At 43.9% G+C, this 12269-nt stretch overlaps 5 protein-coding genes across 5 annotated transcripts; 2 read left to right on the top strand and 3 right to left on the bottom strand.

Moving 5' to 3' along the window:
- Nucleotides 1-264: 264 nt before the first annotated feature.
- BYT42DRAFT_180181 (Arv1-like family-domain-containing protein) lies at nt 265-1864 on the top strand. The gene is made up of 5 exons (XM_051562410.1): nt 265-599; nt 668-805; nt 865-1148; nt 1225-1370; nt 1445-1864. The coding sequence occupies exons 1-5, from the start codon at nt 432-434 to the stop codon at nt 1597-1599; spliced, it is 891 nt and encodes a 296-aa protein (XP_051426980.1). The 5' UTR covers nt 265-431; the 3' UTR covers nt 1600-1864.
- BYT42DRAFT_555390 (triose-phosphate transporter family-domain-containing protein) lies at nt 1222-2993 on the bottom strand. Its single transcript, XM_051566657.1, has 7 exons — nt 2971-2993; nt 2706-2847; nt 2351-2592; nt 2145-2277; nt 1972-2070; nt 1839-1895; nt 1222-1761 (listed from the first exon to the last, which is right to left on the bottom strand). The coding sequence occupies exons 2-7, from the start codon at nt 2838-2840 to the stop codon at nt 1681-1683; spliced, it is 747 nt and encodes a 248-aa protein (XP_051426981.1). The 5' UTR covers nt 2841-2847; nt 2971-2993; the 3' UTR covers nt 1222-1680.
- Nucleotides 2994-5206: 2213 nt separating this feature from the next.
- On the bottom strand, nt 5207-6289 carry BYT42DRAFT_489168 (uncharacterized protein; the record flags this gene model as incomplete). Its single annotated transcript, XM_051563917.1, has 3 exons — nt 5207-5478; nt 5563-6007; nt 6134-6289. The coding sequence occupies 3 exons, from the start codon at nt 6287-6289 to the stop codon at nt 5207-5209; spliced, it is 873 nt and encodes a 290-aa protein (XP_051426982.1).
- Nucleotides 6290-7466: 1177 nt separating this feature from the next.
- BYT42DRAFT_555396 (ERV/ALR sulfhydryl oxidase domain-containing protein) lies at nt 7467-8436 on the bottom strand. The gene is made up of 2 exons (XM_051566658.1): nt 7822-8436; nt 7467-7748 (listed from the first exon to the last, which is right to left on the bottom strand). The coding sequence occupies exons 1-2, from the start codon at nt 8320-8322 to the stop codon at nt 7569-7571; spliced, it is 681 nt and encodes a 226-aa protein (XP_051426983.1). The 5' UTR covers nt 8323-8436; the 3' UTR covers nt 7467-7568.
- Nucleotides 8437-8767: 331 nt separating this feature from the next.
- On the top strand, nt 8768-11305 carry BYT42DRAFT_555399 (uncharacterized protein). Its single transcript, XM_051566659.1, has one exon. It carries the CDS (start codon nt 8963-8965, stop codon nt 11024-11026), a length of 2064 nt encoding a protein of 687 aa, XP_051426984.1. The 5' UTR covers nt 8768-8962; the 3' UTR covers nt 11027-11305.
- The last annotated feature ends 964 nt before the right edge of the window (nt 11306-12269 follow it).

Raw genomic sequence — 12269 nt, forward strand, 5'->3', positions numbered from 1 at the left:
GGACCAGTAGAATTGGCTTTATATAGCATTGAAGAGTAGCCATGCTCATGAGACGGGTAAGTTCTATTATTATACGTCGGTGCGGTAGGATTCGCATGCTGTTCCTGACTGATTATTATGTAGGTAGTTGCATCGTTTTTGCTAATAAGAGAAAGCAAGCCGTAAGAGGTCATCCTATCGATCAGTAACATAAGGCTTAGGATTGGTGATATCAATTACCAATTTCATGACACAACCCATTTTTTCAACCTCGACAGTCATAGTAGTGCAATCCAATGTAAATAGGTTGTCGAGACTAGAACACACGAATACCGCTTTTCGTCAAATACATATTTGTTATAGGGGTCATCTATAAGTCGCAGAAAAGAGATCACTAGTTTGTAAACATTTGCCAACTGAGAACAAGAGAAATTGGATGTCGATGTTGTTGGATGACAGTCCATATGCAGGATGACTTCCAGTGGCTGAATTTGAAACCATCTCATTTTCACTCCTCTTTTGTCCAGTTGATCAACATGCCGACATGCGTGGAGTGTGGAGCATCGGTTCAGCATTTATATACGCAATACAGCAAAGACAATATCCGGCTTACCTCTTGTGTAAGTGTCGTTATGGACAAGCTCATTAAAAAATAGCACTGAAGCGGAATTTCGTTTGGACGCCACAGGAACGTTGCCACAAGTTCGCAGACAAATACATTGAGCATGACCTAGTCATCATCTTCATTGATCTGTTGCTTCACAAATCCCAAGTGTATCGGCATTTACTTTTTAATAGGATTTTTGAAAAAGGCAACGGTATTGAGGTGCGTAAGGAAACTTGCAATTATCAATTGGAAACGAGAACTGATGGATGCTTTGGTAGCCTCATGTGAGCCGATTTGCGATATTGCTGATTTTGTTCGAAGTGTACATCAAATGGGTTCGATTGGAGCAATATTATACCGATCAAGATTCTTTATTTATCCAGCAATCACTCTACTACCAATACCTGTATATACTAACGCTTTGCATTCTTGGTACGTTGAAGAGCCGCAACAGACCTGGCCATCCCATACTGATGAAAAATCCACGCGTAGAATTCATCCTATTTCACTGTGTGGTTTGTCTAACTATTCGTTGCTGTTTAAGGCATCGTGATAACATAAGGTAAAACGGTAAAAAAAGAGATGCCGAGACACCATCAAGTCGACTAGGTGATCTCACAGTTGCTACGCGATGAAAGGTACAACTACGTGTCCATGGCATTGATTATCTCCAGCTTTGGCAAGATGCTTTTGATCTTGATGGTGATCTGGGATTACAAACAACTGGAATATTCGTGGCTTGTCAGTATCATTGTCTTGGCGTCGAATGTCGAAGCTCTTTCAGGTACATTTCGCAAGGAACAAATCAACATCGTGTCATCGCCGCCAATTCAATTTTACATATTTGTTCTCATACAGTTTATCTCAATTTGTCGTATATACGAACACTGATGATCCTCGTTGTGGGTACCGCGGGTCGGTTATTAGCGCAGATCATTTTCCTCTCGACGACGTATATCGATGCCGGGATCGGTAGCTCCACTTATGCAAAATCGACCTGGCTCAGTTTATGAAAAATGCTGGTTTAAATTTATTCAGAGTCTTTCTGAATTTTTTTTTTTTATCTACATGTCAGATACCACTGACGAGTTGATCTATTTGGCCATTCTTTCTTGGTAGCGCACCCAGCCATAGTAACCCGAGCCGAACAAAGCCAACAAAATACCAAGAGCATTCTACAAAGGAAAAAAGAAAAAGTGTGGTGTAAGATGCTAGTTGCCCCGTACCAAGTTGATTTTTTCCATATATTTACCAGGCCCGATACAGGATTCTTGAAGATCATGGCAGCCAAAATGGTCTGAACACAAGCCTAGATGAATATAGGGTTAGCATCTCAAATGTATTGAAAAGAAACAGAGGATCAAAGGTTTTTAGAGTGAACGTACCTTGGCGGTGCCACAAATAGTGTTTGTCAATGCAGATGTATACTTGACTTGGAGGAACATGGCAATGTTGATGGCAAATCCAGTAATACCAGTAATTGTCTATGGAATCAACGAAAAACCCAAAATCAGACAATGTCCCCTACTATCAGAAGTTCCTCTTATCCACACTTTACCATCAGAACCCAGAAACTCATGCTTTGAATGACGTCCGTGCTCTTGGCGGCGATCTCGGTTAATTCACCCGAAAACACAACGAGGGGAAACAGGAACAAAATAGCCAAGGTGGTATTGTAATGAAGCAATTTCCTTTGGAAGCGACAGAACAATCTTGAATTGGCTGGATGATGACGAGGACTACGGATGATCTCGCGACACTTACCATTGATTGTTATCGACGGCGGAGAGGGTTTTCTGAACGTAGATACCGTAAAGAGCGACAAAGGCGGAAGAGCCGACACCATAAAAGATGCCTTCCCAGGAGAAGTTGATTTCACCGTAAGATCCAATAGCAAAGCCTGCGAATACAATGAAGCATGCCATCAAGGCCGGTCGAGAGGTGCTTTTTCCGAGAATCAAGTAGGTGAACAGAATGGTGAAATTGATCGACAAGGACCGTGCAACCTAAAATTCGTGGGGCGTTGAAGGAGGGAGGAGTTAATATTTTTTCTTGGAGAATAAAAAAAGAAAAAAAGCCCATAAAAGAGCAGCTAAAAATAGTCGACGGCCTGTTGTACCTGGTAAAAGGTCACTTCGACGTATTTCAAACAAAGGTTGTTCATAGCCAGCATCATCACGTATACAAAAGTCAAAGGCGCCACCTTTTTGGCAATCTTGGTATCAAATTCGTAAGGAGGAATAATGCTGAACATGACGTGACTGCAACCCCAAGATAGATAATAAAACAAAAACAAGTCAATAAGCCGTGCCTTATTCATTCAACCGTTGGATGAACTCTCTCGGTCCCTTGTGCCTTTTCTCTTTTTCCCTTGATTCACTTACGATTCACCGAGACGAGCCCAAATCAGTAGCAAGACCAGTGCCACTACCAGTTGGTACCAAGTCACAAAAAGAGCATAGGGAAAGTCAGAACCGCTCATGATGATCTTGTTCAGGAAGACCACCGACAACGAGATAGCGAAATAGAAAGCCACGACAGCGACGATCAGCGTCACCGGGTTTTCAGCGGGTTTTCGTTGGACGGCAGGATTAGGCAGAAAAGGTTGCTGATCCTCGTCATCATCCCGGCGAGTCATACGAATGTCCTCATGTTTCGATGCCATGGTGGAAAAAAAAGGGGGGCGAGAGGCTCGACACTGGAGAAGGAAAGGAAAGAAGACAAAATTTTTGGGCTGCCAGGGCAAATCGCACACTATGCTTTTTGGATCGGAGAGTCAAATGTCTGAAAATTGGTGGCCTTTTTTTTTCGGTCCAAAAGCAGCGTCTCTGGATATTGGCTCCACTTTAACGGAGTTAGATAGTTTCCACTGGGATAAATAAAGGCACACAAGTTTATCGCTAAATCAAGCCATACTGACATTCACTCTCTTTACTATGTCATGCAAGTGACATCGTAAACTCTTAAATTGATCTATATTCAGCAATCTTCATTCCATCCATATTTCCGTCGCGGGAGAACATGGTATACGGCTTAATCTTGAATGACAAAAATGGTCAGCTTTATAGATAGCAGTTGCCTAAATTGGCGGGTCGACAACCGTTTGTAGATAACCTGCCACATTTTTCTTCCAAATACGGCTGATCTGTGAATAGATTTCATTGTTCTGATTGACTGACTTGTTGGCCCGGATCCACTCTCTCCTTTGCCCACATGGCCAACAGTGACTGGCTTGTTTATAGATAAAAAAGGTGTTTAAAATGCTTATGGTAAGAAGATCTTCCGTAGGTTGCACAAAGTTCATTTTTTTATCATCTCTCTTTGATTAAATGCCGTCTCGGATTTGACGCTAATGCAAAATAGTCTCCACAGCGATCGATTACTACTTGGCTCTTTGCGGAATTTCCATGCCAAGAATCACCAGTTTCGCGGACTTTTTTTTACTTCGTTCCTTTTAACCAAGCTCAGAATTGATCGTCATCATAACTCGAAATCACCGGCACAGAAATTCTCATGTTTTGAAGGGGGAAGCTTTACATTGGAAATGTTGTTATCGCTCGAATAGTGCTGTTGGACTAACCCTCGCAATGATGACTTATATCGAATACGAGATATCAGTCAGCTACAACTGTCGATAGCTTGTGTTTTGATATTGCCAAAGTATTTAGGAAATGAATGTGAGCAAATAGAGGAAAGATCCGGCTATGATGACCCAAGAAGCAGTAAGTGGATCATCTTTTCATCGGTTAGTTCAGTTTGATTCAAGACATGGTTTGTTGAATAACCGTAAATTAGCGTTCTGGAAAGGAATAAAAACTTTACAAGGTCAGATATGGCATAATATGCAGCGACGAACCGAGAATGACCTAAAATTTATCACCCACTCGAGTTATTAGATTGCAAGTTGAACCAGAAATACGTGCAAACATCTTACTCATTTTACGCAATAGTGGATTTGCATAGTTTGCACGTGTATCATCCAGGATCTGACCTAGTGACCTTATGATCTGGCCAAGAAAAATGTAACTGTGGAGGATCCGAGTCATTGCCATACAAAACTTTAGGCATATTGCCAGATGCATTCGGCAAGCAAGTGATAGCTTGTACCCATAAAGCGAACTGCGGGCGTGTCTCTTATCCATAGAACCCCTGTCGATCCTTCTGAGCCAGTGGGGTGTTTGATCAGAGTGTAGTGATGTTGAATAACAGGGTCGCTCATCGCCGCCCCCGGAAGGAGGGCATATGAATCCTGCAAGAACCGGCTTTTGGGCATAAGTGATGATGGAGTCACACACGTTCATGCGCTCACACATGCATCATTGTTAAGATGAAAAAGTTTTGAGATGATAAATTGGATTGATAAAATGATAATGCATACAAAAGAATTACTAGTTAGTGAAAGTAAGGGAACCCAATCAAAGGGTCGACACAATGCGGAACGAGATATCGAATTTACAAAGTGGGGGGGGGAATAATAGAATATAGATGGCGACAAAATCAATCGATGGATGGGAGTGGGGAATAGGAATGCATGCAGAGCAACAGCAATAACAACAACAAATCCGAAAAAGGAAACCTGGGGAAAGAGGGTGATTTTGTGCATGATGGGAATCTTTTTCTTTAATGGGCTGCCGCCAATTTTCTGGTCAAAGTGACACGTTGACGACGCCATTCGTCTTCGGAATCCTGGATACGACGGACCACATCTTCTTCCCCTAAAAGGGATCCGTTGCCAATCACAAACGATTTAGCAAAAGTGTATTTCCATAGTACACGTGCATCAACGCCTGCTCCCTCCAACATATGCTGAAGTCGTGTGAGCCGTGTGTGGCATTCGTGAGTGTGCGCTTGGACATATTTCACCAGACTGGCAGGCAGATCATCCTCGTCCTCTGGGGGATCGGAGTTGTTGACCACCGTGGGAAGAGCTGACTTGGGCGGAGGAACCGTCGCCAATGAAGAGTCTTCTTCTTCACCAAGGATGTAAGCCAGCACAGGTTCAGAGACTGGATCGTATTTGTAAAATCCGTGACGCGCAAGGCAGTTGGCAAGATGATGATACCGGTCACTGTAGATATCCGTGGGAGAAATTTTGGGGTTCATGCCGGACACGATCCATCCGAGGGTGACACGTAAGTGGTGAATTTCCAGTCGGGGCGACGATGGCATGGATCCAGACAACGACGCTGCGGTACGGTGGTCGGCCGACGACGTGGCAGCCAAGTGAACGGGAAGTCCGCCAATAGCGGCTACTTGGCGCTCCAAATGTTGATATTCATCCTGCGGATGGAGGTAAGACATGCTGAGGATCATGCCCTTGTCACCCACGTAGCGACGATCAGATAAAGTTCGCATCGGAACATAAGGCGGAAGTTCATAAACACGTTCCAGCGAAGGATTGTATTGCAAATGGAACAATAACTGCGCTTGTTCTTGCATGCTGAGAGTGTCGGACAGTGGCAGTCGCGGGGTCACCCATTGGTCAAAGTGTATCTGCATACGTCGATGATACGCACTCCATAACGAGGGTACATCCTGCAACGGGACCGATGCTTGGTTACGTGAACGAAATTCAATAATACCATTGACTTTATCAAAACGATGCGGAACGAGGTCTATCACGGTTTTATTGCGTTCGCCTAACTTGATCTTGACTTTGGCCCCATGCGTCTTGATGCTCATGTAAATGTGCTCTTCTGCCATGAGTCGCCATGTCCGACAGACGGCTCGTATTCGGTAAGCCTCTGGGTAAGACAAGTAGGAGAATATATGGAGCAACAGTTCAGGAGGAAGTTCACCCAGCATGATGAGAAACAATACTTAGGCAAAGTACTAGATGAAGGATGAAAGGGAATGCGGAAAAAAGGAAAAAACAGATGAATGGATCAAAGCGGCAAACAAGCAAATAAGAAAAAAAAAAAAAAAAAGAAGGGACCGTTGCATTGGTATTAAAAAATTCGCTATAAGAATTTTTGTACGACATGCCAATTTTAGTCAAAGGCAAACTCGCCCAGAACAATTTCAAGGAGTCCAACAACGACGGCGGCGACAGCAGCGGGAAAAGGGGAACTGCGGAATATCAAAATGAAAAAACCCTGCAACCACTCCCCTTCACTTTTTTTTTTGTTTGCGTAGGGCGTATGGATAAATGGAAAACACCTTATTCATTTGAATCTTTCAAACCTCGATCACCTTTTTGCTTTCATTTGATCATGATTGATGCAAGCATCTTTGTGTTAGATTCACTCCAAGTAACTGTAGGCCCTGACGCCAGGATAGTCATTTCTTCTTTGAAGCGGACAAAGTGTCCAGACGCACAACGACCTGTGTCGCGGGAGAAATGGTTTTCGTCAGATGGAAAAGGCGAATCAATAGTTCGTATGAGTGTGGACAGACTCGCTATCCATCTAAGATACAGTACACCAGGTATAGCCCGAAAAATATGGCCCTATGAAGCACAGCCACGAAATTTGTTGGCGCAGTTGATGGTGTGCTCAATAGTCAGCCTCATCCAGGCCTGGGCTAAAAATGTCTCTACCAATCAGAACGAATGGAGTATCTTGTCATCACCATGCTTAGCTCGTTGAAGAAGCAGCGGCCAAACACACTGAATCAGTGCCAACGCCGGCTTCACGGGACTCAAGTATGCTCAGGTTGAAAAAGCAATCCAAAGACTTCTACAACACTTTGGTGATAGCATCTTATATTGTGGCAAAGTTTCAATTGTGATTATTTTCCTGCCTTTAAGCAAAGATTATCTGTGCGAGGTTAATACTCAATCTGGAGAATACTCCACACACCCGTCGTATCAGTGGGGTTATTCTTTTTCTGTTGGGCAGTTGATCAACTGAGGTCTGCAACATGTGATACAGACGATTTGCTTCGCCTTCTATGGCATTGTAGGTTTTTATCATTCCAAAGTATGGGAATCGGTCTATATACAAAAGAAAAAAAATTCAAGTAGAATTTAAAAAAATCTACATTAGTCGCATCGACCATCGGGGGGACCATTGAGCCAGCGTTCAAACACTTTGGAACAATCAAACTTTGGCTTATTGAGCTTCTGATTCACTTCGTTATGACGACGGCACAGCCATTGACTTAGAGATTCACGACTTTCCACATCCACAGGTTCGTTTTGCATCGCTTTCTGGAAATCATTCTAGAAAAAATAATGAAAACGTTGGGATTATTCGAGACAAATTAGAAAAAAAGACTCGCGGCCGGTTGGTTACCTTGCAGAACCAGCATGGATAATGTTCAGCAAATGAAGACATAAAGGATTTCATGCTTTGTTTTTCTTTGGGTTCCGGTTTCTCCGGATAGTAGGCCGCCATGGTATGTAAGAGTGTCCAAGTGGCATTGCCGAGCGTTTCCACATCGGGCGGACAGTTTTGCTTGCGCCATTCGTCATTAGTCAGCTGTTGGCTGTCCGCCTTGTCATTGGCAGTTCCACTTCCAGCCGCTGTCGCTGCCGCTGCCGCCGTTGCACCTGCTGCCACGGTGCCAGCTGTGGTATCTTTGGATGTGGTGGAATCGTGCTTTTCTTTGCCTTCTTTATGTGCTTTTTGTTTTTCGAGTTTGGACCAAGTCTTGAAATCGACGCACACGCGGCAAGGTTTGCCGTCCTTCATGGGAATGGTCTTTCCTGTTTCGGGATCCACCATGGTCGAATGCTTTTTCTTTTGCTTTTGTTTCTGGACATCGTCATCCTGCAAGGGCAGTAATTCCGCCATGTTGAAGTCTTAGTCTTCCTTTTCCAAAGAAAAATAAAAACGAGAGCCGCAGTCGGGTCTATTGTTTCTTTTCCCTTTCCTGTTTTCCGCAAGTTGAATTTGATTCGTTGGTTGTCAGTTTTCAAAGTCACATCCCATCAAATGAATCTTTATCAGATCTTTTTTCCTTTTCCCTTTTTTCGGTTTCAAAATTTTCTTTTTTTATTTCATAACAGGTTTAAAAAAATAAACCTTAGTTCTTTGTTCTGTTTTGTTTTTATATTTATTCTATGTATCGCAATGGCTTTTGAGAAAAAAGGTGTTCCCTGTGAAGGTAATTGATAAGTTTTTTGTATTCCCCAGTCAATAACCTGATAACCAAAAAAACGGGTTTGCTTTCAATAGAGTGCAGAAATCAAAAACGTAAATGCAACGGCGTTTCCCCTTGTGATAGGCATGTAAACACCCAAAATAGGAGGGCTTCCCCCCACCTTTGTCGCCTCGCCACCATTACTTATTCTATTACCTCTTTTTTTCTAGATGCCACAAGTTCAACCTCAAATGTGTCTACTTGGCCAATCGATCACCGAAAGACGATGAATTTCGTGCCATCGCCAAACGAAATCAACTGCTGGAAGAATTAACCCATCTGAACTCGCAAATGGGTGCAATGGAGAAAGAACTGGCTTCGCTCCAAGTAATAAAGCAGGAAAAGGATTCCGGTTCTACGGCTTACCCGTCACCTCCCTCAATCGCCACTTCGTCTCCTCAGGACGATGCTCGTAGCAATATGTCTTTGAGAAAGGATAGTGATGCCACTGCGACCTCGGTGGACGGAAATACACCGTTAAACGACACAGTAACGCTTACTCCCAACAAAAACAGCGATATTCAGGCGACGGTGACCAAAAATCAACAAAACTTATCGTGGACGTTGACCGTGGCCAATGGTCAACTGAGCATTCGCACCGATGTATACACTTATTCCGATCTCCTGACACAACTGCAACATCTATTCGCTACAATTCAACAGAATAGCCACTTGTCGCCTGCGTTTCAATCCTATTTCTCCATCAATCCATTGTCCAACGTCCTTAATTTATTAATTAGGCGAAAGTATGGCAAGACCCAGCGTCATACCGCCGCCATCTCGGTTAAATTTCGCCTTCCCGTGGAGACGGAAACCACAGCCGTGACAACCGTAACTCCGACTGACGTTTCACTATCCGCCACGGCCATCCGTCTCTTCAATGCATATTTGCAGTGCCAACACTTGAAACACATGGCGATTCATGCCCAATCATTTGTTCGCCTCACCATGGATCGTGCCGTATCGATTGGCTACTCGCCGGCCATGATGGCGCTCAGTGCCCTTGTTTGTGCCTTGCCCTGCAAGCATGTGACCGACGTACTTCCTGTGGCAACCGTGACCCATTACCGCGATCTCTACTTTAACCGCGCTTGGGATCTCGTCTCGGAGCAGTTTGATGATATGTCCCTCGATACTTTTGCCACCTATGTCTTTTTGGCCAATTACAAGCTCGCCCTTTATCATCTCGATGACGCTCGACGTTACGGGGCCATGGCCGAACGACTTGGCAACATTCTTGGACCGACCTACATCCATTCCTCTCCTGAACAGGAATCCCTGGAGTCCTGCGGCGAACGGTTGCTGTTCAAGCGATTAATGAGTCACCTAGCACGATTACGTATTTCCATGGATTTGCTGGACAGAGATTACAAACATGCCGAGCCTGTGCCTCACATCCCCTTTGATATGTGTTCCCTGGCGCATCATCACAGCAAGACCCCGGGATACGAAAGTGCGAGCGATGAATCGGAAGAAGAAAAACGATGGCTTTTGATGCATCACTACGTATCCAAGTTGCATAAGCAAGTGCATGAAGCCAGTTGTTTAACGCAATCCAGTGACCTCGAAGGTCTGGTGGGCCTAATGACCCACCGATGCGAAATGGCGTTGCGAAGTTGGTACAATCAGTTGCCGCCCTTGTTTAAGCTGTCGCTCCCTATTTTCGATATTGATATTGCGGATGACGTTTTCTTTGCCACACTCGAACGAGAATGTCAGCATGCGATCATTCCTGCCCTGACCACACTTCGACTGTACGAAGAGTATCTCGTCGTTGGACAGTCGTTCTTGCCCAAAAATCCTCCCACCGCAGAATACGAATGGAAAAATCTTACCAAGTTTTGGCATGGAGAGAATTCCAACGAACGGAACAAACCGCGCTCGTACAACGAGAAGTGGGAAAGACGGATACAAAAGTTACTGGCGTTACGAAAAGCGATTGAATTTCAAGGCTCCGACGAAGAGTACCTGAACATGGTGAATAGGACGATACGGTTGCATGAAACCAACTATTCTCTGCCGATGGTGTCTTTGTCAGTCCATGCTGCTCTGAATGCCGTTCGTCTTTTGCAGTTTTTACGATCACGGAACTATCCTTGCCACTTTGAAATGACATCGTTGTTGAATTCCTGGCATGTCTTGTTACGTGTCAGTAAACTTCGTCAACAACTTCCGTCTTCGCTCCAGTCCCTACTTCCACGGATACAAGCGAATCTGTTCATCTGTCTCAATATGGTTCTGGACGAATGCCGCCTCAAATTACATGAGAAGAAAATCAGAAAAATGATTAACAGCATGGAAATGGAACTAAAAGATCCCTCTATCTCTCCAGTTCTTTCACAGCCTGTAGCATAAATTCGTCTCTTCTCTCGCCCACCATCCCCCCTCTTGTACACTTGTTTCCGCTTACTTATTTACATCTCTGTATTTTTTCCCCCTACCCGCTCCCAACTCTCGATGGTTCGTCATTTTCTGTGATATCTACTTATTTTTAATAGTATTATATTTTCCATTTCTCCCCTCCATTGCAGCAATAAATCCTGTTATTGTATGCCCATGAAAAAGAATGAAAAGAGCCATCGGTCAGCTGATGCAAGTAAAAGATTTGACAAAACTTGTTGCCGATGCTTTGGTCCCAAGTTGCAAAAGTTCGAATTGCTCATGGTCACTTGTATACTGTAGTTGGTTATTGGAATCTGAGGCCCAGCTTTCGGGCCAGAGAAAGGTGTAGACAACGAACCCGCGAATAGTTCTTTTTCGTGATTCCTTTTTTCGATATATGCATCGGGATAGGACATGACATGTCCCAGGTCACGAATGGACGCCTTTGGATAGCCAACGCATATTGCGAGCCTTGGGCACGGAAACAAGTTTTAATGCTGACAAGCACAAGGATAACCACCACAACCCACCCGCTGAATGCATTACAAAATCCGTATGTCATTGTCTGTGGACATCTGTGTGGCTTGAATTTTATGACAAAGGGGTGAGGGGCGCAATTACCCACTTCGCGCTTTGACTTGTAGGCTAGTGTCATCTTTGTGATTAGTAATGGATGACAAAATTGTTCTGTTAAGAGTTTTTGTTTCAAATAAATGTTTTGGAAGCCTTTCGTAATATACTGATAGATCCGACTATTACGGGGTAAGATAAAATTGCGGAGGGATGCTTTTTTTTCCCTAGCAAGGGGTAATGCTAAACTTGGGAAAACGCTTTGGTAATTGCTCTGTCTGATCGGTATGACCATGCAGCTGTCAGATTGGCATCAAAAGGGAAGTCGGTTCATGATTGCTTTGTATGTGAATACGAACATATGCTCAAATTCAAACTTCACCAGCTACGTCAGTACATGTTGCGGGAAGCAGCCAGCGTTTCCCCTTGCAGCCGAATCAGCTAGTGGTATTCACGTAATGCATCCATGCTCATTGTTGACAAGTCCATACTTCATTTTCAGTACAGAAATGTATGCATTTTTGATTTCTGCCCTCTGTCATATTTGGGATCGCCACAGATTATGATCCATCCTTTGGCTATTGTTCTTTTTTCAAATTTTGACTATCGTCGTCGATCGCTGTCTGCGTGCTCGGTAAGTACATAC

This window comes from Radiomyces spectabilis (genome assembly GCF_025331425.1).
Source record: "Radiomyces spectabilis strain NRRL 2753 chromosome Unknown BYT42scaffold_2, whole genome shotgun sequence".
Lineage (NCBI taxonomy): Eukaryota > Fungi > Mucoromycota > Mucoromycetes > Mucorales > Radiomycetaceae > Radiomyces > Radiomyces spectabilis.

Coding starts and splice junctions, on each gene's coding strand:
- BYT42DRAFT_555396 (XM_051566658.1), bottom strand. CDS start 8,322: ATGGCGGAATTACTGCCCTTGCAGGATGACGATGTCCAGAAACAAAAG. Junction 7,749..7,821: donor ATCCATGCTGGTTCTGCAAG/GTAACCAACCGG, acceptor TATTTTTTCTAG/AATGATTTCCAGAAAGCGAT.
- BYT42DRAFT_555399 (XM_051566659.1), top strand. CDS start 8,963: ATGGGTGCAATGGAGAAAGAACTGGCTTCGCTCCAAGTAATAAAGCAG.
- BYT42DRAFT_555390 (XM_051566657.1), bottom strand. CDS start 2,840: ATGTTCAGCATTATTCCTCCTTACGAATTTGATACCAAGATTGCCAAA. Junction 2,278..2,350: donor GCCGTCGATAACAATCAATG/GTAAGTGTCGCG, acceptor TCGCTTCCAAAG/GAAATTGCTTCATTACAATA. Junction 2,071..2,144: donor TGAGTTTCTGGGTTCTGATG/GTAAAGTGTGGA, acceptor TTGATTCCATAG/ACAATTACTGGTATTACTGG.
- BYT42DRAFT_180181 (XM_051562410.1), top strand. CDS start 432: ATGACAGTCCATATGCAGGATGACTTCCAGTGGCTGAATTTGAAACCA. Junction 600..667: donor ATATCCGGCTTACCTCTTGT/GTAAGTGTCGTT, acceptor TGGACGCCACAG/GAACGTTGCCACAAGTTCGC. Junction 806..864: donor AAAAAGGCAACGGTATTGAG/GTGCGTAAGGAA, acceptor ATGCTTTGGTAG/CCTCATGTGAGCCGATTTGC.